At 37.2% G+C, this 27765-nt stretch overlaps 1 protein-coding gene across 1 annotated transcript in view; it reads left to right on the plus strand.

The window, feature by feature from the left end:
• PLCL2 (phospholipase C like 2) overlaps positions 1-27765 on the plus strand; it is a 100428-nt gene that overhangs the window by 33729 nt on the left and 38934 nt on the right. The window contains exons 3-4 of the mRNA XM_077176525.1: positions 21354-23840; positions 27245-27448. Of these exons, the coding sequence (XP_077032640.1) occupies positions 21354-23840; positions 27245-27448 (2691 nt within the window). The remainder of the gene's footprint in view (positions 1-21353; positions 23841-27244; positions 27449-27765) is intronic.

Below are 27765 nucleotides of genomic sequence, written 5' to 3' on the forward strand. Positions count from 1 at the left end.
ATTGCTTTTTCTTTTTGGAACCAATGAAATAATGCTGAGAATCTTCAAAATTTTTGTATTGGTTTTTAATTCTTAATATATTGTGGAGTTTGGTTGTTATGGGTTTTTTTTTGTTTGTTTCTTTGGTTTTTTATTTTAGTATCAGGTTTGGAGTGTGTGCCAATCAGTTTTTCCTCTGTTACCAGTGTGCTGAAGAGGAATACGGACAGGTGTTTTGAAAGTGGTTCAGAGCTGTGCTTCATTTTGTCTGAGCTTGGAGGATGATGCCAAAACTCTTACTGATCATGTGAATGTGTTTTGTTGAAAGAATCTATAGATAAGGAAAGTCCACTGGCTTTTTTACTGACTGATGGCCTCTTCTACAAATGAGCTTTTTTTTTTATACTACAGGCTGGCTTGTCTAGTCTCCTTCCAAAACCAGAACATAATAAAGAGCAGATACTCTTCTATATTGCTGATTAAAAATTGTAGCAAAAGTTTCATAAATTAAATTAAATAGAAAGCTGTGATTTTTCAGAGAATAGTGCAAGGTAGTTTAAAATGTAAGAGTGGCTATAATAAAGTAAACAGATTAGAAAGTTCTGTGTGGCAGCATGACTTACTGTATGTGAAAGGAAACATTTTTGATAAATGAGAAAACACCCAGGTTTTACTGTGTTTTCTCCAAGTCTTCAATCTTTTCTCTTCTATAAAAGATATCTGGTTTTTGTAAAGCCAGCAGGAGACAGATCTTTTGTATGTGCTTCCTGTCTGAAGTGCTCAGACAATATGTTTGCCATATAATGTGTTTTCCCTTTAATGATCCAGAGATTTAGACAGATCTCCTTAATTAGCTGGGGAAAAAAAAAGTCAAAAGAAGCAGCATTTCTTTTTCATGGCAGTAAGTTGGGGAAAGTGCAGTGGCTGTCTGTTCTGTTAGCATTGACTTACTGAGCAGGTGCCAGGTCTGCATTGCCAGGCCTTCCGGCCCAGGTGTTGTTCCAAATGAGCTGCAACACGTGCCGTCTCTAGGCTGTCCTGCAAGCCATGCCAGCAAAGGACAGCATCAGCATTTGCATGAGCTTGGTTAGGAGCATTGCTGGAATTGGGAGGGGACCATACAAGATGGGAAGAGATCAGTGGAGAGGAGTGAGCGTGCTTGGGAAAATCAGGAATGCGATCGAACACGAGGCTTAGTGTGACATGAGAGCATTGTGGAATCTGGTGATGTGAGAGGACGTGGCTCAGGCAGTGCTCAGGTGTGTTGAGGCTGAGAATTACTGTTTTCCTCCCCATGTTCCCCTCTGTCACTTTGCTGACAGGAATTCTCCCTGAAGCACCCTTTTGGCTGTCTTGTAGGGCTGCAGCAGCTGCATGGGTTCGATGCGGTGCAGTGGGTTGCAGTCATGCATGGTACATACAATTTTAACATAAATTGAAGTCTCTTGAAACTTCTGTAATTTACAGTAGCTCATGTGACCTCAGAGGTTGCCCTGGTAACTGGTGTCCCAGGAGCCTCTGGAAATACACTTGAAAAATGTCTCAAAGTCTACATGCCAATGTAATGTCTAAAAATATTGAGTAATTATATTTATATTTAAAACTGGTTATCAAGGTGTCTTTGGTAGCAGACTTCCCCAAAAATAAAATAAGAAAGATTGCATGCACTTCAAAATTATGTGGCTTTAAAATTCCAAAAAAGGCATCATGAGCACTCTCCCAAATGATGAACCATTATTTGATGATGCCTTCTACTTTAGTAACATAACTAAAAAATTGAATTCATGTAGTATTCATTAGAAGAATGAATTCTGCCTTCATCTGACATAAAAGGGAGACGTGTAGATTAAAGTCCTTTAATACTGTTGGTCTCTAAAAGAAGGAAGCCAAGAGGATACAGTTTTTTAACTGGGAGATAAAAATAATGCTGCCTTAAGCGCTTCTTTTATAAAAGCTTCAGTAGAAAACAGTTATGCAATGGTGGAATGTTCAAACTCTCTTCATCTTAAAGAATAAATCTCATAATTTTAAGCATTTCTTCCCTTTCTTTACCTCCCACTCTCTTAGTTGAGGACCTGGAGCATAAACTGACTTAGCATTGTTGGCACCTTGCATTTGTTTACGCAGTTCAGAGGAAGATTGTGTTAGTACCAGCTTTTAGTTGGAAGGTGCACAGTATTGCCTAAGTCATAGAATGCCTGCTCTCTCAGAGTCACCTTGGCTTCTAAAATGCTTTTTCTTTTTTCTTTTTTTTTTTTTTTTTTTGTGGTTTTTCATGACAAGCTATAAATAAAAATGGTAGAAAGAAGTCTAGTTTGTTCCATGTAAGAAAAAGTGGGACTTCTGGATCCTTACTTAAATCTTGACATGTGGTGAGGATTTAAATTTAGTCACTGTACAGCTTGGTTTCAAAACATACCTCAATGGAATTTCCTTAGTAAAACAAGAATTTAGACTAGTTCTACTGTAATCTCAATAAAATAAGAAAACCAGAAAAGTATGCACTGCTGACAATTATTGGATGGTGAATAAAAGAGTTGAAAAACAATGTTAAAATATCAAAGGGTGTAAAAGTATATGCAACTGATACGTTTTTGCATTTTGTAGTAAAGTGAGAGTGGTTCACTCCTGAAGGAAGTGCTGATTTATTTTTCAAAGGGAATCAGTGTGATATTTTTTAAACCAGTTTGTGGTTACAGAAGTAATTTATACTAAATACTGTCTTTAAATAAATAAAAAAAGCTTACCAGGTGAATGTTATGACTATATCAAACAAGCTTCACAATGTTACTGATTCTATAAATACCGGTCTGCTGGGACAACATGGAAATAAACCAAAGAAAAACATACACAAAAGTACTATTCATCTCTGTTGCTATATATTAGGGAGATGACTGTGAGGTAAAAAATATTTGATCAAATCCCTTGTCTTTCATGTTCCTGAATCTTTGTCTTATCTCTACATTTTTCATCTTTGTCATTCTTCGTCTGATGACAGCAAGTGACCCTGTCCATTTTCCTCAGACTTTGGCTACATTTGTAGCATTTAAAGTTAGTTAAAACAAGCGAATCTTACACAGTGAGGCAGAGTTGCAGTCTGAATTTGGAACATTTTCCTGAAACTGGTTAAAATCTTAGGATGAGAAGCATCCAAAAGGTTTGCTGTTGTTTAGCCTTCGTGTTCAGCTGTTCAGTTTGTTTCTGGAACCAGCCAGCGGATGTGTGTGCAGTCTCACCAGCAGCACTTGCTGCCTTCCAGTCACACATTTTTATGAGTTTTCCACACACTGCTGGATCCAGAGCTGTGACAAGTCTGCCAGTTTTTCTTGAGGAGTCTTGCATTGCTAATGTGTGTGTTGTTCAGTTATGTCCGTGACAAAATGATATGTATGGCAGACTTGCTATTCAAAAAGTTATGTTTATACCTGGAGTGTGGTTTGGATACAGTAATTTACTTCTAATCTCAGGCAGAACTCCAGTCCTATTACCATACAACACAGAATTTTAGGAAGGTTGCCTGTGTAAACATTTCTTGTTAGCCACCGGTGTCTTATAAATCAGTGAATAATATACTTGCATGCATCCATAAAATGTATCTATTTTCTCTGCATAACATTTGTTCAATCTGGCATATGGGAACAAAACTAGAATTATAATTCTGTAGCTGTGATACATTCACACAAAGTGCAGTGAACAGCTAAATGGAGGAGAAAATTTTTGGATGCGTTTTCATGCATCTTGAAACATAATACTGTTGGTGTAATGTTACTTCACCAACTATTAGTCAGTTAGGAACTGAAAAAGGATTGCAGCCCTGTAAGATTTGCTTGAAGTTGAACGTGCATAAACTGATGATCATGTTATACTGTTCACTTTGGGGTTCCTTAAAAGACTGGCTGATTATTGCTAGGGGTCAGGAAAATGGATCATTTAAAAAGTTTTGCTGGAAGAGCTGAAAGTTGAACTCCAAAAATGAATAGCTGTTCCAGAAAGCTTGGGTCTATGTAATAACAATAACATTTCTGAACTTTCTCATGGGTTTTTAAGTGTATTTTAGTCTTGTCTAGTTTATAGACATCCAGAGTTACCTTGTAGTGTTATACTAGGGAAAGTTTCTAATGTCGTGCTTGCTTTGTATTTTCTGTATTGGTTAGAAATTAACCAGAAACTCTGGGAAAAGCATAGACTGTAAGTGATAAGTCTTGAAGAGTGTAGAAGATATTCTTTTGAAATTTTCAGAATGTTTATAATCATCATTAACAAGCTAATCAGTAAACTGTGGTATGTATAATATGGCTTTTAAAGATTTTTCAACACTGCGGCTTTTGGTGTTTACTAATTAACCAGTGGGAAAGCTGTGTGCTCAAATGGTATCTTTTCTCTCTAATATACAGAATATAGACAAATATGTGAGTTAACTGACCATTGTACAGGTCTGAAGGGTGGTGATGAGTGGAATTATATCCATCTGGTGGCTGGTCTCTAGTGGCATTGCTCAGGGCTGAGTATTGGGCCAGCCCCGTTTAACATCTTTATCAATGATCTGGATGGGGGATGGAGTGCACCCTCAATAAGTTTGCAGGTGATGCCAAGTTGGGCAGGAATGTTGATCTTCTGGAAGGTGGGAAGGCTCTGCAGAGGGATCTGGACAGGCTGGATCAATGGGCTGAGACCAATCATGAGAGGTTCAACAAGGCTACGTGCCAGGTCCTGCCATCGAGTCACATCATCCCCAGACAGTGCCACAGGCTGGGGCGGAGTGGCTGGAAAGCTGCCTGGAAGAAAAGGACCTGGGGATGCTGGTTTACAGCAGCTGAACATGAGCCAGGAGCAATCCCAGGTAGCCAAATAGGCCCATGGCATCCTGGCCTGTATCAGCAGTAGTGTGGCCAGCAGGACCAGGACAGTGATTGTCCCTCTGCACTCAGCACTGGTGAGGCTGATCATGATTAGGGAAACAAGTTATTAAATAATAAGCAAAGGGGTTCCTAACAATGGATAAGGAAACCATGGCCAGCATTGGCACTTTGTTGAGAACACAAGAAACTGCTAAATTATACTGAAATTATAATAGGTTGCAACCAATATGAACCCTCTGCATAATGGATTTTTATTTAGTTTATGTCACTGAGCACACTATCTTTAGGACCAAACCTCCTAAAATGGACTGTGTTTAAAACAAACAAATTACACAGAAATTATTCTAAGTTGTGATAACAATCATCAGTAGTACATGTATCACTAGCATATTAACTTTTCATTTTCTTATTGACAATCCTTTAGCCATTTTTAAGACCTATCTATGAAAATTGCTCATATTTTACTGAGGACCTTAGGGCCCTGCTAGATGTGAATCTGACACTTGGTCAATAATTGATCCTTGCAGCAAAGAGGTCCAACAGTGTCCTGTATGTGTTGGGTAGAGTGCTGTCAGGAGGTCAAGGGAGATGTCAGCCTAATTTATCAATTACTAAGTGTTCTTGGTATATTTGAGGCAATAATTGCACAGGATTATCTATCCATGTGCAAAGAGCTCTCCAGTTACTGTTATCCTTTGAACAGATGTGTACTGAATTGTCTTAACAACCAGTTATCAGTAAATGTAATTCGGAGTATCCTGAGGTTACTGACCTGTGTGTGGGAAGCTCAAAGCCCTCTGCCCCTGAGGAGCAATGTCTGCAGAAGACTGCTCCTGTCACCCTCGTACAAAGCTCTGATCTTCCTGAAGAAAAGAAATCATTTGAGATTAGGCTAATCTGAGGAGGAGTCATTTCTGAAAGTTTACAGTTTAATTCAGGTTTTCCAACACAGATGAAAATGTGTTAATACAAGGAAGTTTCATGACTTTCTTGTGTGTATCTGTCACCTGTCAGTATCTGCTAAGGGCACTGGGATGGCTGGTTTTGGTCAGATGAAGTTTGCAACTCTCTTGGTAGAAAAAGAAGGTGAAGAGTACAGTGCTGGTTTTAAGCTCTTCAGGCAGTACATGAATTTCCTACATTGAAAAAACCACGGTTTACTACAGTAGGGATTTTGACACAGGTTAAGATCTCTTCTGAAACCTTTCCTGTTTTCTTTCAAAATTGCTGGGAACTTCTGTGGGAAGACAGCAGGTCATGCTCTGATGAGATAAGCCTCTCTTGTGTCTTGCCTAGAAGAGATAAGGAATCTAAGTCTGTGTAGTAGCAGAGAATGTTGTCTTTAAAGAGGCAGGTACTGTACACCTTGCCCTTCTTGGAGCAGGGTTTGATTGATAACATTAAACAACAAGCTTTTGTTTTTCTTATCCAGCCCTCAGGAGTTCTGGCTGTGCTGTAATGTCTGCTGAGGAAATCTCAGGGAGAGGCAGTAAGGAATTCAGATGTTTAGATCTCAGCATTGTAGATCTGTTCCATTTAAGTGAAGCCAGAATGAAAAAAAAAATGAAGGGAAAAGATTTTCTTTGGGCTAAAATTTTACATAGTGGAAAGTGTCAGGTGACACACCAGCTCCAGTGGGATTGTGTCTTGTGGATTGACTTGGGGATTGAAGGAGGTGTGAACTTTTGATCTGTACTTTTTTAAAATAATCTGAATTTTGCTGATTCTTTTTTTATTCCCAACTGCCTGGTTTTGGCAAGTCTATTGGCTTTAGATCATCTTTAAATCTCCTCTTTTATCAGATTTATTTAAAATAAAGAAATACATTTTTAAAGTTAGGAGAATGTGCATGCGTCTCTTATGCATTCTTAGATGATGTGATCCCTAGGATTATTTTCCTAGGAAACCATCTAAAACAAAATATATGGTTCATTGGTAGCCCTGGAAACAGTCTGCTTCTGTCTCAATGACTTTTATCATCACGAAGCTTACTCTGCCATGATTTCCTCCCTTCTCATAGATCTTTTAAGAAATAGTTTTTATTATAACTAAATGCCATTGTGAGAAGTGTGCAAATACTGTGGTAGGGAAAAGATTCTGTATAAACTGGGACATTTCTGCTGTATTTGAGAGCAGATCATTTAACAGAGGTATCTGAAGGTTCAGTTCCTTGACCTTCTGGAACGCTGGATGAGCACTGGCAGAAGATGATGGGTATTTAAAAGAAGGATATTTATAATAAATTACTGAGGCCAAAAATTATTCCTTATTTTGTAATATGTGCAACTAGAACTGTTCTTAAAAAATGTTGAAGTAAATAATCCAGTGTAACAGGCTGGGACCAAATTGCTGTCGATTTTCTAAATTTGTAAACTTTGTGTCCCATTTCTACAGGTTTAAATAGCTAATTTACACTTGGTTGGAAGATTGAGATAGAGTTGCAGCGTAAGACAAGGTGCTGAAATAAGCATTCAACATATATTGAATGAGAAGTTATCAAATGTCAGGGTGAAATAGTTATACCACTTATTGTTTGTTCTTTTCTACTGCACTAGACTGACAGATAAAATCCAGTGATAAAGAAAAATTGGCCAGCAACAAGCTGCTGCAAACATGAATAGACAGTACTGTTAATATTGCCAGAATATTTTTGCTGTGTTCAGTTAACTCTGTGTCTCAGAGAATTGGTTGATTTATAGGATTTTCAATGATAATGTGACTATTTTTAGTTCAGGATTCAAAGTGGAAAATTGATATTGAATTCTACATTTATATGTGTGTGTATGTATACAAAATGTAGGATTCAAAGAATTAATATTTTGGTTAACTTTTCAATTAGCCATTGCATCAAGTTAGTTCAACAAATGATTTTCCTTTGGATGTATTCTTTCTGTTCTTAGTACAAAAATCTAAATCTTCCAAAGCAGCATTCCTTTAATGGCACATCTGCTTCCTTTCACTTCTCATGCTTCCCTTTAGCCCATCTGTCATTTTAAACTTCAGTTCTGTTGAGTCCAACAGGGCAAGTCATGTTGCAGTATGAATTTACAGAAACACGTGGAAATTGGTTGAAGACATGATTTTAAAATATTTTACATACAATCTATTTCTAAAGAAAAAAATTAAACCCCAAAAGTTTTGAATGTTAGTGTCAGTGCTTTTCATTGCTTTTATTTTTGTTGTTTTTTTCTTCTTTTTTTAATCTAATAATCTCTCTGGTTTTGTAAGAAGTTAAGGATTTACTATTTTAGTTTTTGAATCCGTTAAACTATTCTGAGAGTTCTTAGATGTATAAAATGTTGTTCCTTCAGATTTCATTATGGCATTTGAATGCTTACCTTTATTTTCAGGGTTCAAGAATAAGTATTAATACTGAAGGCTTGTCTGCTTCTGGATTTATTGGTGCAAGTGACATGAGGGCCAGCTCCATTTTTAGGGGCCACACAGGTTCTAACAGCAGGCTTTTTTTCATGGCATAATTCAACTACTGGGAAGAGTAAGGCAGGAAACCAAAAGACACATTTGCAGATATAACTGTGTCCATTTTAGTACTTTTCCTGGTACACTGGTGTCATTTACAGCTGGGATTTTCTTTACATTACTGTCCACTGTACAGGCAAACTTTCAAATACAATCTAAATACACTCTCCACCACACCTTGATTAAACTATCAGCCTGCTTTAGTTACACAAGTGGCTCCTGTGATACATTTTCAGTTCTGACTAACAGTTTTAAGAAAAGAAAACATTTTTTTTCACAAAGGTTTCCATGTTGAAGATGAATGTTCAAATCATTTTAAAACAAGAAAATATGAACTATTAAAACAATATGTTTGGAAGTGTTGTTTAACCAGTAGTTACAACAAAAGAGAAGTTGGAAGTAGGAAGCTGGGAGAGTGAGGGTGTTGATTGTAAGGGAACAGTTCTAGTTTCTCTCTCTCTCTTGCATCGAACAGGAATAAAACTTCTCCCCATTAAATCATTTAATAACTCTGAGTTTTCATGGTGGGTGGCTATAATGTTGAGATAAGGAAAATTAGTTTCTAAGGATTATCTAAACTTTCCTTCTTCAGCCTTTTCTTGCCCACCCCAGGCGTGCACAGTTTTTCCTGTTGGTTTAGGCAGGGGAGCCTTCATGGTGGGACCCTGAGCTGATTTCACAGGACAGGGATAGCTGTGAGCAGAATCAGTGGAGGCTTTGGTTTCAGAGCGAGGAGAAAGTAATTCAATTTGAAGAAAACAGATGAGAACATTGTTTTGCTTCTGTGATTGGTTTTAGTTTTGGATATCACAGGAGTTAATTTTTTTGTGCTCTACGCTGTGACTTTTTGAGTATTTGTGGTGTGTAAGAAATTTAGAAAGCTGCATACAGGGTACTGAGATATGGTATGTGAACATAGTAATGAAAGATTAATGATATTTTCCTTGAATGACTTAGTGGTTTAAAAAAGGAGTCTTGTTTTCCTAGTAATTTTTTTTCCCTCCACAGATGACAGTTATAGTATTAACATATTTTCATTATTGCCTGTACCAAGTATTGAGTACAGTGAGTTCTGAAAATTAAAAGTTGGAATTTTTTTGCCTGCCATATTATACTGAAGTGTGAGTGCACACTGTATCCTTAGCCTTCCTGCACAACTAGAAGGGTTATAAACTGTATTTGACAATATTTTTAAGTTCTTTCATACTTTTTTACCACCCCAAGTGCTGTAATTCTAATTTATATTGAGAATTTCTCAGCATCTACCTGCTAATATGCTGCTGTTGTAGATGAGTATTTAAAAATTGTCTTCAGTGTATTTGCTCTTTACTCTTGCATCCTTTAACATCTTGGAACTGTAATGTCCTCTAGTGATACATCTTCAGCATTCCTCACAAGGAAACTTGTAGCAAGCCATCAAAATAGATCCCTTTTAAATACTAAAAGTCTGAAGAAAACTGGTATACCTGCCAATTTTTATTTGTTTAGTTGTGATTATTTGGTAAAGCATGCTGACAACTTATTAGGTTTGGTTTGTCAAAGCTATGGACATTTATATAGGTATAAAGATTGCCTGCCTTGCTTTTTATTTTGCTTAGGATAAACAAATACTTTATTTGATTTTTGTAGTCTCTCTCATGTCTTTCTGTTACAGGCATCTCGTATTAAATATTTATGGTTCACTGTTCTTTCCTAAGTGCCTGTAACTGCTATGAATAATTAAAGAACTGAGTTAAGGGGGGGAGAAGGCCATTGATGTAGCATTCAGCATGAGACTTTCCTGTAATTTTTTGACAACTCTAAATTACACACACCTGAAAATCAACAAGGAAAACAAGTCAGAAACAGCCTTATGTGGTTAGCAAAGGTACTTGGGTACTCATGTCTTGTCTGCCCCTGTGATAACCTAGTAAGTATTTTGTATCTATATCATAAGAATTGTCCTTAAAAATTAACAGCTAGTTATCACTGTTTAATTACCGTTGCCACTGAAGTAATAAGGCTGAAGTAGCAGCTCGAGAATTTGCAAGATAACATTTGTTTAGCAAGCTTTAAGTTTCTAAAAGATCCAATTTTGTATTTAATTTAATACTGAGCTGTTTGCATGAACTCTTTGTAGCGTTGAAGAGTTAATATTGCTAATAGTCACTCTCCTAATTGACAAAAAGGAACTTATCTCAAACCACACAAGGAGAACAACTCAGTCTGTCAAGTTCTGTTTCTTTCTTTAAAGTTATCTTGTGAAATTTGCTAGACCAATTAAAATTAGTCCAGAAGCAAATCTTTAGACACCATTCATCAATCACTAGAGTGAAGAAAATCAGTTGATGGATTGAAAGCTGCAGGGCAGTGGTAATGATAGTTTTTAGAATGAAAAAAAATTTACACTTTATTACTCTGTAGCCTGAATGTCTGACTTGGAATAAATAACCTAGATGTGATAGTTTTAATCACATATGTGATTAAAACTATCACATATAGGTTATTCCCTGTGTTGTTCCCTGGAAAACACTCAGCTACAGGAAAGGACACAAAAACACCAGGAGCTTTCCAAGAGAACAGATGACATTTGGATTAAAATTTGAACAAAATACACAAATTGACAGCACAGGTGCAAGTGAACATTTTGCCACATGAGGGAAAGTAAAAATGCATGATTTAGTCATAACATTGACCTGTAAGGATGTGTGAAAAAGCCATTCCTGTAAATCAGATAACACATTTGTGGTCAATCTGCTGTATATTTTTTGTGAGCAAGGGACGCTGACATTCAAGAGAATATCACGTAGACTTCCTCTTACAGTAAAGGAGAGAGATTAGGTACTTTTCTGCTTTCTGACTAAATTTGTAAATCATAAAACCACAATTATTTTCATTTGTTGGCTGCATATGCAGCATTGAAGATGAGAATCTTGTCTGCATGGAGTAAGGCATTGTTTTCCATATCAGTGTTTTTTTTAGTAGTTAAATTTGTGTAATTTCATGGAGTACATACCTGTAGTGGCATCCTAAGATGCACACTCTACAAGCTTGTTTTTCTCGGGTGGTTTGTCCTGGTTTGTTTTGAGTCAGGTAGGATAGAGTCTTGGCCTGCTATGCAGGAAAGTTAGTAAAAAAACAAGTAAACCAAAGCCAACACTTATGTCTGAGGGAAAATCTGGAAAAAGCTGCTGAGAAGGCTTTCCCAAGAGTGGAAAAGGGTTGGGAGTCTTGAGCCAGTGCTCAGTCTCACCTCTTGCTGGTGATGCTGTTGGCTTTTCTTCCTCTATAACACTGAAGGGCAGCAGCAGAGGGAGAAGTGAAGGAGCTTTCTGCAGAGCCTGCATCTGAAATTACAGAAATCTTAAACATAGTTACTCTGTTATATTTCAGAGTCACATGCTGTACTTTTGCTTTAAAGGCTGACAGCTGTGCTACGTATTTTGCCAATTCATGCTGTTTATGACTGAAACAAAAAAGGGAAAAAAGCCATGCTTTCTACCAGTGGAACTAACACACAGCCATGAATTCTTGAAGGGAATCTGATACTCAGCTTCAGACTGCTGCATATTAAATCTTGTAGATATGTCTTGATTAAAATGCCCCTGAAAGTGTATCTTAGCTATAATGCTTGGGTACTTAAAATGTTATTGAAGACCTGAAAACAAAAATGCTCAGGGTTTAAATAGGTGGGCATGTGTGCAGAAAGAGCATCTTGCGGGTCTTAGGGATAACTGTGAAAACTCAGAGCCTTCTTCCCTCCTGAGCTGTGCTAAAACCTGTTGAACCTTTTTGTTGAGCCAGTTTCAAATCCTTCAGTATCTTTACGTGCAGCATCAGCTTTGACATCTTCAGTTATTATTCAAGCTAAAAGCATCTGTACCTTCTATCACTTTTTCTGATAATTGATGGCAGAAAAAATAAGTGGTTATAATAAACCTAAGTTTCTCTGCAGTAGTTAAAATTACCTGTTTTTCATAGATTAGGTATGATTTCTCTTAGTATGTGAGAAATTAGAAATCTAAAAAACAATCCACTCACTTACCTAGGGTTAAAATTCTTCATGCCATCACACATTTTCTAACAGCTTTTTGTCAGTGCAGTTTCCTCAGTTTAAGACTCAGGAGTTAGTAACTGCTGTTTTTCATAAATATTTATTGCAGTGTATATGGATTTGGTTAAGATGTTGGTTGTTTGGATCCAAAGTATGCATGTTTTGCTTTTATCAAGTTTGTGAAAATGAGATACCTCTTTTGCTCTGTTGGAAGTGCTCCCCAGAAGGCTGAACTGTAACCAACTCAGTAACACTGAGAGCTGAGACACTCATGCCAAGCATAACTCAGCCTTTGGCTCTCTCAGTGCTCACAGCAGTCTGGGGAGTTTCCTTAAATGCTTCTTATTTATTTTCTTTTCAGATCAGACTTTTTTTCCCCTTTCCCCTACTAATCTGTATTGGAAATTAACCCCTGAAACCAAATGACCCTTCATTTTAATTTCATGAATATGCAGATGAACTCATACAAGAAAGAATGACTCAGTGGTGTTTGAATTTTGGTTTTGCTACTGTGTTTTAATCTTCAGATATAATATTATTTGTATAATATATCAATGTATTATAGAATTATAATGTCATACATAGTACAATATAATTAAATGATAAAATTATGTTATAAAATGACAGAATCCTAGAATGCTGTATCCTAGTAATTGCTGCTGGAATGCAAACACAAATGGCATCGTGGAACTGCAGAATGGGGAAGGCTTAGTTGCCATAGACTTTTTAAAGCTTAGGTCAAAGTCAAGCATAGTAAAAGTAGCTCCAAGTCCTTTATTTTCAGCAGAGTAGGCAATATCAGATTGTTTAGTTCTCTTCAAAAGAATATGGAGTGGATTTATGTTAGAGGGAGTGAGTGAGAAGGGAGCAACAGCATCATGTCTGTGGATGTCTTTGGAATATTTGTGGAAGAAGTGTCTGCCTTGGACTTGATGATCCTTGTGGGTTCCTTCCAACTCAGAATATTCTGTGAATCTGTATCTGTGCCATGGAGCACAGGGAAAACTCCCCTGTGACATTCTGTGAGAGCACTTGAATAATGAAAAACCTGAGGATACTTGAGACAGCAACATAAAAAACGTATTAAAAGATGGTTTCTTTATTCTTGGTAAGCTGGTCAAATGGCTAAATAAGCTCTTCTGTAGGAAGTTTTGCAGAGAAAGCCTTTGGTCTAGACTCTATTTGCAAAACCAGGATATCCTGTTATTTCCTGGCTTGTTGCAGTCACAGTCTTTTGAGTTAAATTGCTGCTATAACAGCAACAAGGCCAGCTCAGGCTACTGTTTTTTCTCTGCTCTTTCTAACAGATAACGTGAAAGTGATCTCTCTCATGTCATTGAATCATAAATTTTCTGGTGTCCTCCTTTCTTGAAATGAGGCAGAACAAAATGAGCCCAAGAGCCTGAAAACCTCAATTCTGTTATTTTATGATGTTGGCAGTTCTTTTTTATAGCTTGCCTTTATATTTTATATATTTGCGAAATTGTGGCTGTACTCTGTGAGGTGGACCAAGATGAGAGATTTTGTTTTCCCTAATAGAATTATGTTGGAAAAGGCCTTTAAGGTTATTGAGTTCACCACAGAACCTAATGACATAAAACTCTACTGTCAGTTCATGTAGGATCAGATTTCAATGGAAGAGTTTCAACTGCATTGATTTTAATTGAATTAATTTCTTGGTAAAAGTGAGTGATTCTGTTCTTTCCTCCCATTTTTAATCGGTTCCTTGCTTCTAGTGGTTAATTTGAACCAGCTCTGATACTTAGCTGGCCACATCCACAATTGTTTCAGCTCACTAAAATTGCAGAAAACTTATTTGGAAGAAAATAGATTTTTTGTTTCCTGAGGTAATGAGGTAAATTAACTTACTGGGTGTTAGACAGCTGCTAATGAGGGCCTGAGGAGCTGAGCTGGGGAGAAGGGAGAATGCAACTGGGGCAGGAGGAGGAAGAGACAGGACAGAAAATTAATGTTTGGAGTAGGGGCTGAAAAGAGAATTGGTTTAACTCTATCATGAACCATGCAGTTTGCTCATCTGAAATAATATAGGTCATTTTTGTTTGAATATTGAGCACCTATGTCTGTATTCCTTTAATCACAGAATTCGTTTACTAAAAAAACACAAACTCAAAACCAAACCAAACAAACAAACTCAAAAAAAAACAAACAAAAAACCCCCCAACCAAACAAAACAACAACAACAAAATCAACCTGGAATTGTTACTTATTCAACTAGTTTTGTTCCTCATTGTTATTTATAACATGGTGTAACTGGGTCTGGTTGGGGTCAACCTGCCACACATAAGATAAATATGTTCCTCTTCAAAGATTTCTGCAAACAACAGATATGTCATGAGTACTGGGTTTTTGGGGAAATAGTTAAATGCTGAGCACAAATACAGTGATTCATAACAAGTGGGAGGACTTGTGTTTTCCAATAGCTGGTGTTTTGTCTCTCCTCAGATAGCTGTTGTTTCATTTGAGGACTCTGCTTTGTTTTACATACAACTGCTGGGAGCTGTGTGCAGTCAAACAGTGGCTGCTGAGTCTGTTGGACACAGGCTGATTTAACAGGTGCCATTTCTGAAGTGTTTGGGATCCTGTCAGCTGAGCTGCTGATTGCTTGGAGAGTTTGTTCTTGTTCTGGTTTCCACATGCTCTGGAAGCTTTGGGCAGCTGTGGAACAGCATTAAAAAGGACGTGCCTTTTGCTGAATCCAGGTCACTGGGTTAGTGAGAATCTCCTGGTAATGGCAAATGGAAAGGAAGAGAGGATGCTTGGCTGGAAGAGAGGGGCTAAGTAGTGGCTGTCAGCAGATTCTTCTGCTGAGTTGCTGATTCCAGGATAATTAGGCTGAGAGAGGGGGCATCGAGGGCAAGGATGGTGAAGTGCCTTTTCTGCACCATCACCTCTCTCCTTCCTTCTCCCAGCTCTTTTCTCCCTTTTCCCCCACGCTCTTCCAAAGAAGATTCCCACTCTGCCTTTAACTGCATGTAACTTTTGAAATCTGTGCTAAATTCAGTTACCTGATATTTTCCTTCCTTTTTTCCTACTGCCTCTTTTACACATAAACTTGCTTAGCTTCTTTTATAGTGCTGCATTCTATGTTGTAGAATGAGTTGGCAGCTGTGCATAGTTAAACTATACATAATATGATTTATTTTTTGTATGTGTTGCCAAAAACAAGTGGTCCTGTTCATCATTGCTGTTTCAGTTACAGGCATTTTTTTCAAAGAAAACCCTAAAAATTTTTGTGCTAAAAATATTTATAAAGATTATATGATATTTTGACATTGCTTTTGTAGCTTATTTGCTCATGTACACTAGCATTTATATCTCTAAAACCACAGGTGGAACCTTGGAAAAGAAGAAGTTAAAGAACAAGTTATTTATATTATAATATAATATAAGTTCTTATAACTATAATACAAGTTCTTTATATTATAGTTCTTATATATTATAATATAATAATATAATATTATAATACTTTTAACAAAATGTGTTAAAAATTAATATTTTAAAGTACGAACTTAAAAATGTGCTTTTTTCCTTTGAGTAGACTTAATTATGTATAGACATGCTTCCTTAAGTATGAAGAAAATCTATAAATTTCAAGGTTTTTGTTTTGAAGAAAAATGTTCAAGAATCTTAATTAAATAAACAAAGCATCAATTGTGGTTTTTTTTAACTTACCACTTCCTGAAATAGGCTTGTTATTCATTATGTCTTCAAGCTAGGTGATTTTGCAATTACTGCTGAATTGCATTTGATGAAAACAGGCAGGTCTTGTACTCAAATTGGCTACATAAGTATCACATCTACTACAAAAAAAAGTCATCAATGAGTTGCATGGTGTCAGAAGAGTAGTGCACTCTGTGTTCATTATGTAAATCATCAGGTTGCCTGTTCTCATCATAAAGTATTGAATTTTACTGAAACTGTTTGCTACAGATGTACATTAAATTGCATCTAAAATAGCTTTCATGCTGTATTATATGAAATAATGGTGTAATTTGATAAAAATTAAAATTACCAAACTTAGGTCTGGCCTCACCTTCTCACCTGTAATTGCTCAGAGTATTGGCACACCACTGGCCTTCAGGTTCACTAGCATGCCACTCAATTCAGAACTTTTATGAAAAAAAAAATAAAAATTGAAAGCTCTTGAAATGCTGTACGTGATTGCAGTCTTATTACTACACCTTTGTGCAGACTTTTCTAGGCTGAATGGTTCACCTTGATCTTGTTTCTAAGCCTGCTTGGGATGAACTCAGTAGGCATTCTCGGGGCTGTGGCTTTTACAGACTGTACCATCATTGCCTCAAGGTGTGTGAGTTTTCTCAGAGGTTGTCAAAGCTCAGCCCTTGGCAATCCAAAATCCTGCAGTGAGGTGCTGCACTTCAGGTGTTGTGTTTTGTGCTCGTGTTTAGTGTTCTTGTTTCTTACCTAACTGCTTGGCTGGCTGAGCACTCAGCAGCTCGTGGAGGGGCTGGGCTCTGTTCCCTCTGCCTGGGCATCTTGGAGTGCTCAGCCATGTGCTCTCAAGACAAGCATGGAGCTGCCTTCCATGCTTTGGTGAGCCTCTGGTATATAAAAAGGAATGGAAATTCTTTATGGTTAGAGCACAAACAAGTAGCGGCAGGACCTGTCACCAGGGGAGGTGTGTATTGAGAGGAAAAAATCCAGTGTTCAGGTCCTTGCTACATGGACTAAATTTTGCATTCAGGGTCACCATGTGAAATGTTTTACACTTTGTGACATCAGGGACTTTCACTTCCCAGAGAGTGCTCTGAAAATCTGTCATTGTGTCACTTCCTCTTGTTACTGTTGTCTTGTCTGTTTGAAGCGCTCTGTTCTGAAAAGAGCAGATGTCTTTAGTCATGGAGAGAGGCAGGATCACAGGCACCCATCCCCAAAGTTTGCATGGGCCAGCGTGAGGATTGTTCTGTATTGGCAGGTGGAAGGAGTGTCCTGCACTCTGCTCCAGCTGCTGCCCCACACTTGCCACTTTGAGGGGGTTGGCAAGCCCCTGCCCTGGGCTGTGTTCTTAATTCCACTGGACCAAGTGATACCTAAACATCTTGGCAACTTGGTGTTTAAATATTTTTTAAGTACTGCTTCTGGGGCATGATTCATCTGGGCATTTACAGGTCATAAAGTTCTCTCTCTGCTTCCTTTCCTTTGGGAGATATTTACAAACCATACACTACTCATCATTTCCTCTATCATCCCGATCTGTTACATTCTCAAATCTCTGTTTGAACTCTGCCCCTATCAGTACCAGTGGTTATTGAAGCTGCCTTTTAAGTAATTTTATCACAAAGTTGCATAAATTAAAAGCACTGCAGTTCAGGAATTATGTGCATCTCTCTCAATGTCTGATTCAAGATTCTCTGTTGTCTGCAGAATTCTATTTTGTAGATAGTGCTCTCTTAGTCACACAGCTATTTCTTTGTTGGTACCTTGAGAGGAATAAAAAAAAGTTATCGTGGATATATTCTTCCCTCCTTGTGCTTTTAATCCATTTTCTCCAGCTGTCTCTGTCTCTTAAGTGCCACAGGTGACAGCTGGGATTATTGCTATTTTTTAAACTGCTAGATACTTTGCTTTCTGTTGCTACGAACTTGTGGATAAACCAAACTCTGTGTAGTTGCTTGTAGTGGTTATGAGCAATGTTTCAAAACAGTTTTATCTGTGGTCTCCTTTATTCCTCAAAACATCTTGGCTGGGGCATAAATAGTGTTAGGAAATGTGTTGATGAGGTGGTTGTTCTGGTTTCAGTGATTAAGTCTTATGAAGCACAGACAGTCTTTAGGGGAAATCCTGTAATGATGTCAGGACATACTATAAACTGTAGATAGACATGGTTCTTCATTGTGTAGGAGATCCTGGAAAGACTGAAAGTTGTTTCAGCACAAAAGCTGTAGCTGCTGCCTTGGACTGAATTATGCATCTGCACTGTAGAGTCAGTGTCACTTCCAGCATGTTGAACAGCAAGAACCCTGTAAGTCTTATGAATGCCAAGAAATCACTCCTGTTTGTTCAGATGCAGTTTTCTGATGTGCCATTCTTTTTGATTCAAGGCAGACCTAAGGCCATGAGACCTGACCCAGTTCATGAATGCCACCTCACTTTTGGGGTGAAATCCTCCACATCTTAGAGCAGAATAAATCTGTCTCCTCCATGCCAGACTATACTGCCAAGGCTCACAAATGAGTTTCCCACAGTTTGTGCATGCTCTATGCAATTGCATTCTCAGCTTGTGGAGTGAGAGTTTCTTTTCTGTGTCTTTTCAGACAGGTGGGTAATTCAGATGAATTTTTCTCAACAGTGTCTTTGATAAAATATTCTTGAAGTTACTCTGATCATGCAGAGATTGATCATGACTTCCATGTCTGTCAGGATGGGGATTTGCACAGGCAATCTGGTAGTTCAGGATTATTGATCTCTGGAGAAGCAAAAATTTAGGAAGGGTGTTCTGGAGCTCAGAATGTTTTCACAGCAATTCACCCTGTGCTGCTGGCTTTATATAAATAATCTGAGTGGCTAGACTCCTTTACCCTGCAAAAATGAAGAGTACTGCTGAACTGGCTGCGAATTCATCTGGCAGGCAGGCAAAATAATTTTGCAGGTGATATATTGAATTGCTCCTCTGATCCACATGCATGAACTCCAATTCAAGCTTTCAGAGCTGGCAATGGAACTGCCTGGAGATGGGCTTCTTTACATCAGATGGCATCAAGAAATAGAAAATATTTTGTTTTCCTTTGTGGTTCAGTGACTTGGATCAGATACAGTCCTGATCATAGATAAAGGTGTAGACCTTTCTTCTGATCATGGTCAGGTAAGGAATACTTGCCAGGCCCTGATGGTTCTGGTGTCAGCTGTCTCTCAATCAACAGTATTCCTCTCCCAGGTCTGTGACTGAGGAATCTGTAGCATTAAGGAGTTTCAAAATGCTTAATTCCAAGCCTTGAAGTATCAGGCAGGAATGTCATTGCTCACTTATGTGGGACTGTCCTTTGCCACTTTTTCAGGTTAGGAGATATAAATAGGTAGACAAACAAGCTAGGCTTAAAATAGAACAAAAATCTCTGTAAACAAAAATCACATTTGATTTCTTTTCTTTCTTTTTTTTTTATGTTAAGGAATTTTGCATTTGTTTGGAAACAATCCTTATGCTTAAACTACATGTAATGAGATTCTGAGAGTCAACCCTGTGCAGTATCCATTGCAGGTGTTTGATTTGCAGTTGGAAATAAAGCAGTCCTCTGCAGGGTTATTCACTTTTACTGGTCTCTTGAGAACTTGAACAAAGCAAATTCTGCTGTCATTAAAGGTGCAAGAATAGTATGGTTGATTAATTTTCTCAAACACAGAACATCGAATATTAAGGGTGCTCACTTTACTAATCATTGTTTTCAGTGAAAGACTTTTCAGATGCTTATAAATTAAATTGCAAAACCAGGACGCTACATTTTTAATTTAATGAAATTCAACATACAGCACATGTGTACTGAGCTGGAAATGCATTTTGTAATAGATGGTTTTTATTTGAACATCTGTTCAGCACAGCAATCGTTAAAAGTTTTCTTTCACTTTCCTTTCTGCCATTTAAGCAATGCTGATTTGCACTGGAACATACTTCAAATGGAAAACTGTTTCAGGGAATATAATTTTTTTTTTTTTTTTTAGTAAAGCTGGAAAAGAAATTTTTTGCACTGTGCTAGTTTATAAGAACAACACTTCTAATTAAGGTATCTTAAAATAGTTATATATAAAAATATTTTAGTGCAAGTGTTATTTCAGACTAAAAGTTGCTCCTCAAGACATGTTGCTTTCAGAAGAAAAATCTTAGCATTTTTCAGTCTCAGAAAATGCAGATAATGAAAGTGCACAAGTTTCTTAAATTCAATTCTTATGAAATTGATTGTACTTGAGTCATGTGCTGCTGATTTATTTGCATTTGCTTTAATTAATACAAATAGGTACAATAAAGGTAGCTAAATTACCTTTCCTCTCTTTTTTTAGGCTTATATATCCTTATATGCCCAAGCTTTCTCTAGCAAAGTAAGATCTCTGGGTTATCTAATTGCTTTAAGAGCAATGGTGTATCTCTTTTTCTTCCCTTCCAGACCAAGTCATCTATTCAAGTTCTTTCTAATGACATGAAGGTTCTTTGGAAACAGTTAAATTAAACCGTCTCAGAAGTTCCCTTCTGAGTCACTGCTGTATTTTCTGAAGCTCAGAACTTGCAGAGCTGCATCTGCTCCTGTCCAGTTGCTTGTGTTTCAGTGCAGCTTCCTTAGATGTTGTGGGTATTTTCCTGCTAAGGGGAGGGATGTGTGAGTGCTGGGGGCAGCCTGTGGGAAGAACATGGATGGGTGCTCTGGTGAAGGGAGCTTTGCTTGAAGAAGTGCTTACTAAGTCTTGTATGCTAAGATTAGGGCTATGTCCTATGGATTTTATGTAATTAGGACTGTGTCCTATGGATTTTATGTAGTTAATTGTGTATTAATGTTTCTGTGGTCCAAGGACCCTGTCAGCATGGTATTAAAGCTTTACATTCTGTACTGACAAGTTTGGCAAGTATCTATGGGACTGCATAAGGACTCAGAGAAAAGCTAGCTTCCTACTGCCTTGACTTTAGAACCTGTTCTCTAAGTATGGTGCAACTCATAAAATAAAATGCACATACATGTATGCAATAATACAGCATTATTATTTTTTTAGCATTCAAAACTCATTTTTAAAATTTTTTTGTCCATCAAAAGTACTAAAAATTAACCCTGGAAGATTGCTTATAGAAGCAAGAGCAAATATTAAGGCATTATTAGTATTCTGTGATGGTGCCAGTAAGAATTTCCATCTTACTGGTCATCGCACAGACTTTATTCAACTGCTTGATGAACTTTCAGCTTTAAGTTGAAAGCTATTTCAATGTTGACCAAAATCACACTGACACATTACTTTTTTCTCCCCCCCACCCCCTTGTTTACCAGGATGGTACGAAGCAGAAGCGAGAAAGGAAGAAGACTGTGTCGTTCAGCAGCATGCCCACAGAGAAGAAGATCAGCAGCGCCAGCGACTGCATCAACGCCATGGTGGAAGGCTCCGAGCTCAAGAAGGTCCGATCCAACTCCAGGGTGTACCACCGCTACTTCCTCCTGGATGCTGATATGCAGTCTCTGCGCTGGGAGCCTTCCAAAAAGGATTCTGAGAAAGCAAAGATTGATATCAAGTCAATCAAAGAAGTGAGAACAGGAAAAAATACGGATATCTTTCGCAGCAATGGAATATACGACCAGATATCAGAAGATTGTGCATTTTCAATTATATATGGAGAAAATTATGAGTCGCTAGATCTGGTTGCTAACTCAGCGGACGTTGCAAATATTTGGGTTACTGGCTTAAGATACCTGATTTCTTATGGAAAACACACTCTAGATATGTTAGGAACTACTCAAGATAATATGCGGACTTCGTGGCTTTCACAAATATTCAGTGAATCAGATGTAGATAATTTGGGACATATACCCCTATGTAATGCTGTACAATTTATAAAAGACTTAAACCCTGGTTTAAAAACTAACAAAATTGAACTAAAATTCAAAGAGTTACATAGATCCAGGGAAAAAGCTGGTACTGAAGTAACAAAAGAAGAATTTATTGAAGTTTTTCATGAGCTTTGTACCAGACCTGAAATCTATTTCCTGTTAGTTCAGTTTTCAAGCAATAAAGAATTTCTAGATACCAAGGACCTCATGATGTTTTTGGAAGCAGAGCAGGGTATGGCACAGGTCACAGAAGAAATAAGCCTTGAAATTATTCAGAAATACGAGCCAGCCAAAGAAGGCCAGGAAAAGGGTTGTCTTTCTATAGATGGGTTTACGAATTACCTTACTTCACCAGACTGCCACATATTTGATCCAGAGCATAAAAAAGTTTGTCAAGATATGAAACAACCTTTATCTCATTATTTTATTAACTCATCTCATAATACATACTTGATAGAGGATCAGTTTCGAGGGCCTTCTGACATCACGGGTTACATTCGCGCTCTAAAAATGGGTTGTCGAAGTGTTGAGCTGGACGTATGGGATGGTCCAGATAACGAGCCCGTGATTTACACTGGGCATACAATGACATCACAAATTGTCTTCCGTAGTGTCATTGACATTATTAACAAGTATGCCTTTTTTGCTTCAGAATACCCTCTTATTTTGTGCTTAGAAAATCATTGTTCTATTAAGCAGCAGAAAGTGATGGTACAGCACATGAAGAAAATTTTGGGGGACAAACTGCATACGCAGTCTCCAAACATTGAAGAGTCTTATCTACCATCACCAGAATCACTTAAAGGGAAAATACTAATTAAAGCAAAGAAGCTTTCTGCTAATTGTTCTGGACTAGAGGGAGATGTTACAGATGAAGACGAAGGAGCAGAAATGTCACAGAGAGTGGCGAAAGAGGGGGTAGAACAGCAAAACTCAATGACAGGGAAACGATTCCAGCTCTGCAAAGATCTCTCTGAGCTGGTGAGCATATGTAAATCAGTTCAGTTCAAAGAGTTTCAAGTTTCATTTCAGCTCCAGAAGTACTGGGAGGTGTGCTCTTTTAATGAAGTGCTTGCTAGCAAGTATGCCAACGAAAACCCAGGAGACTTTGTAAATTATAACAAACGTTTTCTCGCAAGGGTTTTCCCCAGTCCTATGAGGATTGACTCTAGTAATATGAATCCCCAGGACTTTTGGAAATGTGGCTGTCAGATAGTAGCAATGAACTTTCAGACACCTGGCTTAATGATGGACCTTAACATTGGTTGGTTTCGACAAAATGGAAACTGTGGCTACGTCCTTCGTCCTGCTATCATGAGAGAAGAAGTTTCCTTCTTTAGTGCGAATACAAAAGACACCGTGCCTGGAGTTTCACCTCAGCTGCTTCACATTAAAATCATTAGTGGGCAAAACTTCCCTAAACCCAAAGGATCAGGTGCCAAAGGTGATGTTGTGGATCCTTATGTCTATGTCGAAATACATGGAATCCCTGCTGACTGTGCTGAGCAAAGGACGAAAACTATGCATCAGAACGGGGATAATCCAATTTTTGATGAAAGCTTTGAATTTCAAATAAATTTACCAGAGCTAGCTATGGTGCGTTTTGTAGTGCTGGATGATGATTACATTGGGGACGAGTTTATTGGGCAGTACACTATTCCCTTTGAGTGTCTCCAGACTGGTTATCGGCACGTTCCTCTGCAGTCGTTGACTGGTGAAAGTTTAGCTCATGCTTCCTTGTTTGTGCATGTGGCCATTACTAATCGAAGGGGTGGTGGGAAACCTCATAAGAGGGGCCTCTCTGTGAGGAAGGGCAAGAAATCAAGGGAATATGCTTCTATGAGAACATTATGGATTAAAACAATAGATGAAGTATTCAAGAATGCCCTCCAACCTATTCGGGATGCTACGGATTTGAGAGAAAATATGCAGGTACAGTTTTATAATAATTTATTGGTTCATGTGTGTGCCTTTGTATTATGATGTATATGGAATACCTGCTTTTTAAAGAGTCTTGTATGTTGAACTATTTCAGTCTAATTCTGAACAGTTCTAAGAATGGATCATGTCAGAGGAGCATTTTAGGTGAACTCTACGGATGCAACTTTGAATGCACATGCGTATTTTCGTGAATGTGAAGTGGAAATATGACTCCAGAACTCAACCCTCATCCTATATTGTTGAAGGAATATTAGAAATACACTAAAAGAGAGTATGGCAATATTTTAGTTTGAAAAAACTAAGTGGAAATGTGGGAAGAATATACAACAGATAGAAAAGGGAGACTTTAATGCTTATCAGGGACCTTATTTGTATGTCTAAGAATGTTTGGCATAATTTCACCAAGGTTATGTTTTTCCTTTAGTCCCAAATAGAAGGCAGTACTTTCAAGAAAGATCCATTTGCTTTCCATGATTCTTCCTAGTTATGTTAGAAACACATGGCATTAGCACTGAGGTGTTAGAAGGCATCTTCTAGAAGAAGTTGTCCTACTTTGGATGCCATATTAGTAAACACATTGAATTTAGGGAAAAAGTGCAGTCTGATGTGCTTTGTTTTGTGGAAGCCAAGAGATGCCACTTAAAAATATACTTGGAGATTCCAGGTACATAACTCCTTTTAGAAATGTATTAGAATTGAGTTTTAAAGTTACATTTCATTTAATAAAACTTTATTTATTAACTTCTGATGGAATACTAGTATTGATCAACAAAATTAAGAATCATCATTTCAAATGGACTGACCTATCAAATCCTCTTGGTGTTATACAGTGTTAAAGGAGAAGAGATTATAGGAAACATCTGAGACCTGATTCTGGATTTTAAAGGCACATCAGTGTATATAAATTTCCTTAATGAATAATCTTATATTAAAAATATTCTAATAGTAATACAATTTTAAAGCTAATTTTATATGAAATAAGAAATTAGTACCTCATTATGCAGCTCTCCCATTCTACTTGGTACATAAATTTGCTTTTTTAAAAGATAATTTAAAAAATATTGGGATGATACTTTGACTCATAAATGTTTCAAATTACAGGCTGCATGTAAAATGAACTTTACCTGAAGTTAACCTACTGAAGGCTAGAATTCTGTAGAATGAAGAGTACTGTATTTTAAGATGCTTTTCAAGGAAGAGCTGAGTTGAGGAAGCAGTGAAATCATAGAATTTTGTTTAGCTACATTAAACTCTTGAATGTGCATGCTGCAGTATATGCACAGTGTAATGATATAATTGAAACCAGACTCTACAGTGGGGTTTCTTTGAACATGAGATATTAAAAGGTATTTTATGTATTTTATTCAGTCAGTTTGAAAGATGTGCTATCAACTAGATTTATCATTATCTCCAAATGCTATCAAGAAGATATTTTAAGCACATGAGGGAAGATTAATTTTTCTTAACTTTGCTAACAGATTATATAATGTGCACCATTTAGACTCTGTGAAACTAAGTTTTTACAGCTAATAAAAGCAAATAAACCACTCCATTAAAATAAGTATCAATTTATGCCAGGAAATGTGAGATTTATTTAATTTTTGTATTACTGAAATTTTGTTTTATAAATTGTAATGGTTTTTATGACCAATGTATCCTCAGAAGCCAGATTATAAAGGGCAAAGTTGGTGAGTTTCATTTTTTTAATATAAGATGGAATAAAAAGAAAGAAGGAAAATGTTTAATAGTTTAATATTAAAAAACAGCAGCAAGTTTAATAGTTTCTCTGAATCTGTATAGGAATTGCCTTTTTTGTTTCTTTTTGTTCCTATATTACCATGACAAAAGCTGATGTCATAACTTCTTACATATTAATCACTGATAAAAGTATAACATGGGTGATTGGACTGGATGTGATGTTACATGTTTAAGTTACTTAACAGTATGAGGAATAGTGTCTGGATATAGAATTGGAAGTCCAAAGGCAGGAGTTACTGTAGTTGTACATATTAGTCCTGTCCTCCTGTCATTAATGAATTGATACAATCCCTGGGTCCTCGTTAACCTCTCTGTAAAATGGTTATTTCTTAATGGCTTATCTCAAGCCAAAAAGCCATGTACTTATCTTGAGCAAAATCTGTTTGAATGGATTTCTCAGTGTCTGTCTCTTGAGCTGTGTAATTATTGTGTCATTGAAGTGTACATCAGTTGATAAAAGACATTTCTGTTTCCTGGACATTTACTAAAAGTACACTCTAAGTGACTGGGTAGGTGCAATTTCATGTTCACAGAATTTTGCATGAATAAGCTGTGCATACATATTTGGAAGTCTGCTTTGGTATTTTGTCTGATAAAGGGAGAGCAAAATACTTCACATTTGATTCCTGTTTGAGTTAAAGTTGGCATTATGTCTTTCTAAGAGACATGTCCACAAAAGAGTCTTACCATGCCAGCAAGATGGAAAGTGGTTTGGATTAAAGTGACAATTTGTACCAGATACTCTACCTGAGTGCAACATGAGAGAAAGGAGCACTGAGCACATTTGTAACTTAAATATACCATATTTGCATTTTTATTTCCTACAGGAACACAAACTCCAGATCTGCCATAGATCACCAGTTCCCAATTGGTACAAAAATCCTAAATTCTATACAGTGCTGACAATATTCCCATCATGGAATGTCAGTGGCTACTTAGAGTCACACTCTATTTCCAATGCTGTAAACTTTCTTCAAGTTTAAACTTGTGGCATTATATTCTACCATACTAGGTATAAAATATGACTAAAAAATTCTTAAGGAAAGGTACAGAATCAGTATTTAAGTTAAGGTACCTTAAAAAATTCACTTAAGTGTGGCTCTGTGATAAGAATACTTCAATAATAGAATGCTGGGTTTGTGAATCACACCAAATGCGAGCCCACAGATCCACAGCATGTCTAGACTGTAGTTCAGGTATGTTTAAAGTTACAAATGTGCTGAATTCTTCCTTCTGCTTCACTTTGCTTAATTGGGACATTCAGCATCTAATATTGTTTTCACTTGGTGGCATTTAAAAAATGTCTTGAAAATTTTCAAAATATATTACCACTATGTTTTAGAATCTGTTTATTTCCATAGTTAATGTTAGCCATGATAGAGAGGAGATATGCTTGTTCTAAATAGATGTTTTTTTCCTGTGGCATGTACTGCATTTCTTGAATTTTAAACATTTTTGTAAAATGTATGTGTAGTATTGGTTGATTTTGAAAATGCCAGTTCTTCAGGGAAAAGCTGTGGTAATTGTAGCACAACCATTGTAGCTCAAGTATAACAGTGAAGTATTTTATCCTGAAATAACAAGACTTTAAATTTCATATTTAACTGTAAAGGAAACTCTTTCTTTCCTTTTTGCAGAATGCAGTAGTTTCATTCAAAGAATTATGTGGCCTCTCTCCTGTAGCAAATCTTATGCAGTGCATTTTGGCTGTGTCTATGCACTTGGTTGGGCCTGATAATACACCCTTGGTAGTAGTGAATCTCAATGATCAGTATCCAACTATGGAGCTCCAAGGGATTGTTCCAGAGGTCTTGAAAAAGATTGTAACAGCATATGAAATGGTGAGTAGTTTTTTGTGGTTGTCTTATATTGTCTGTTTGAAAGACTTTTTAAATGTATATTTAATATACTGTACCATGCTTGTTTTAAAACCTGTGACTTCCTATTTTAACCTGTGACTTCCTATTTCGTGCTTCATTCCTTGTGCTTGAGTTATTCCCACAAATGTACAGCAATGGTAGTGTTTTCATACAGAGTAAAACATAGAGATTATTGATATACTGCATGCAAACACGTGCTGCACACCTCAGAAGGTAAAGTGGTTATTGTCAAGAGGATTTAACATGAAGAAGAGAATGTATTGATTTACCTGTTTTAC

The sequence above is a fragment of the Agelaius phoeniceus genome, chromosome 1 (genome assembly GCF_051311805.1).
Source record: "Agelaius phoeniceus isolate bAgePho1 chromosome 1, bAgePho1.hap1, whole genome shotgun sequence".
Classification (NCBI taxonomy): Eukaryota; Metazoa; Chordata; class Aves; order Passeriformes; family Icteridae; genus Agelaius; species Agelaius phoeniceus.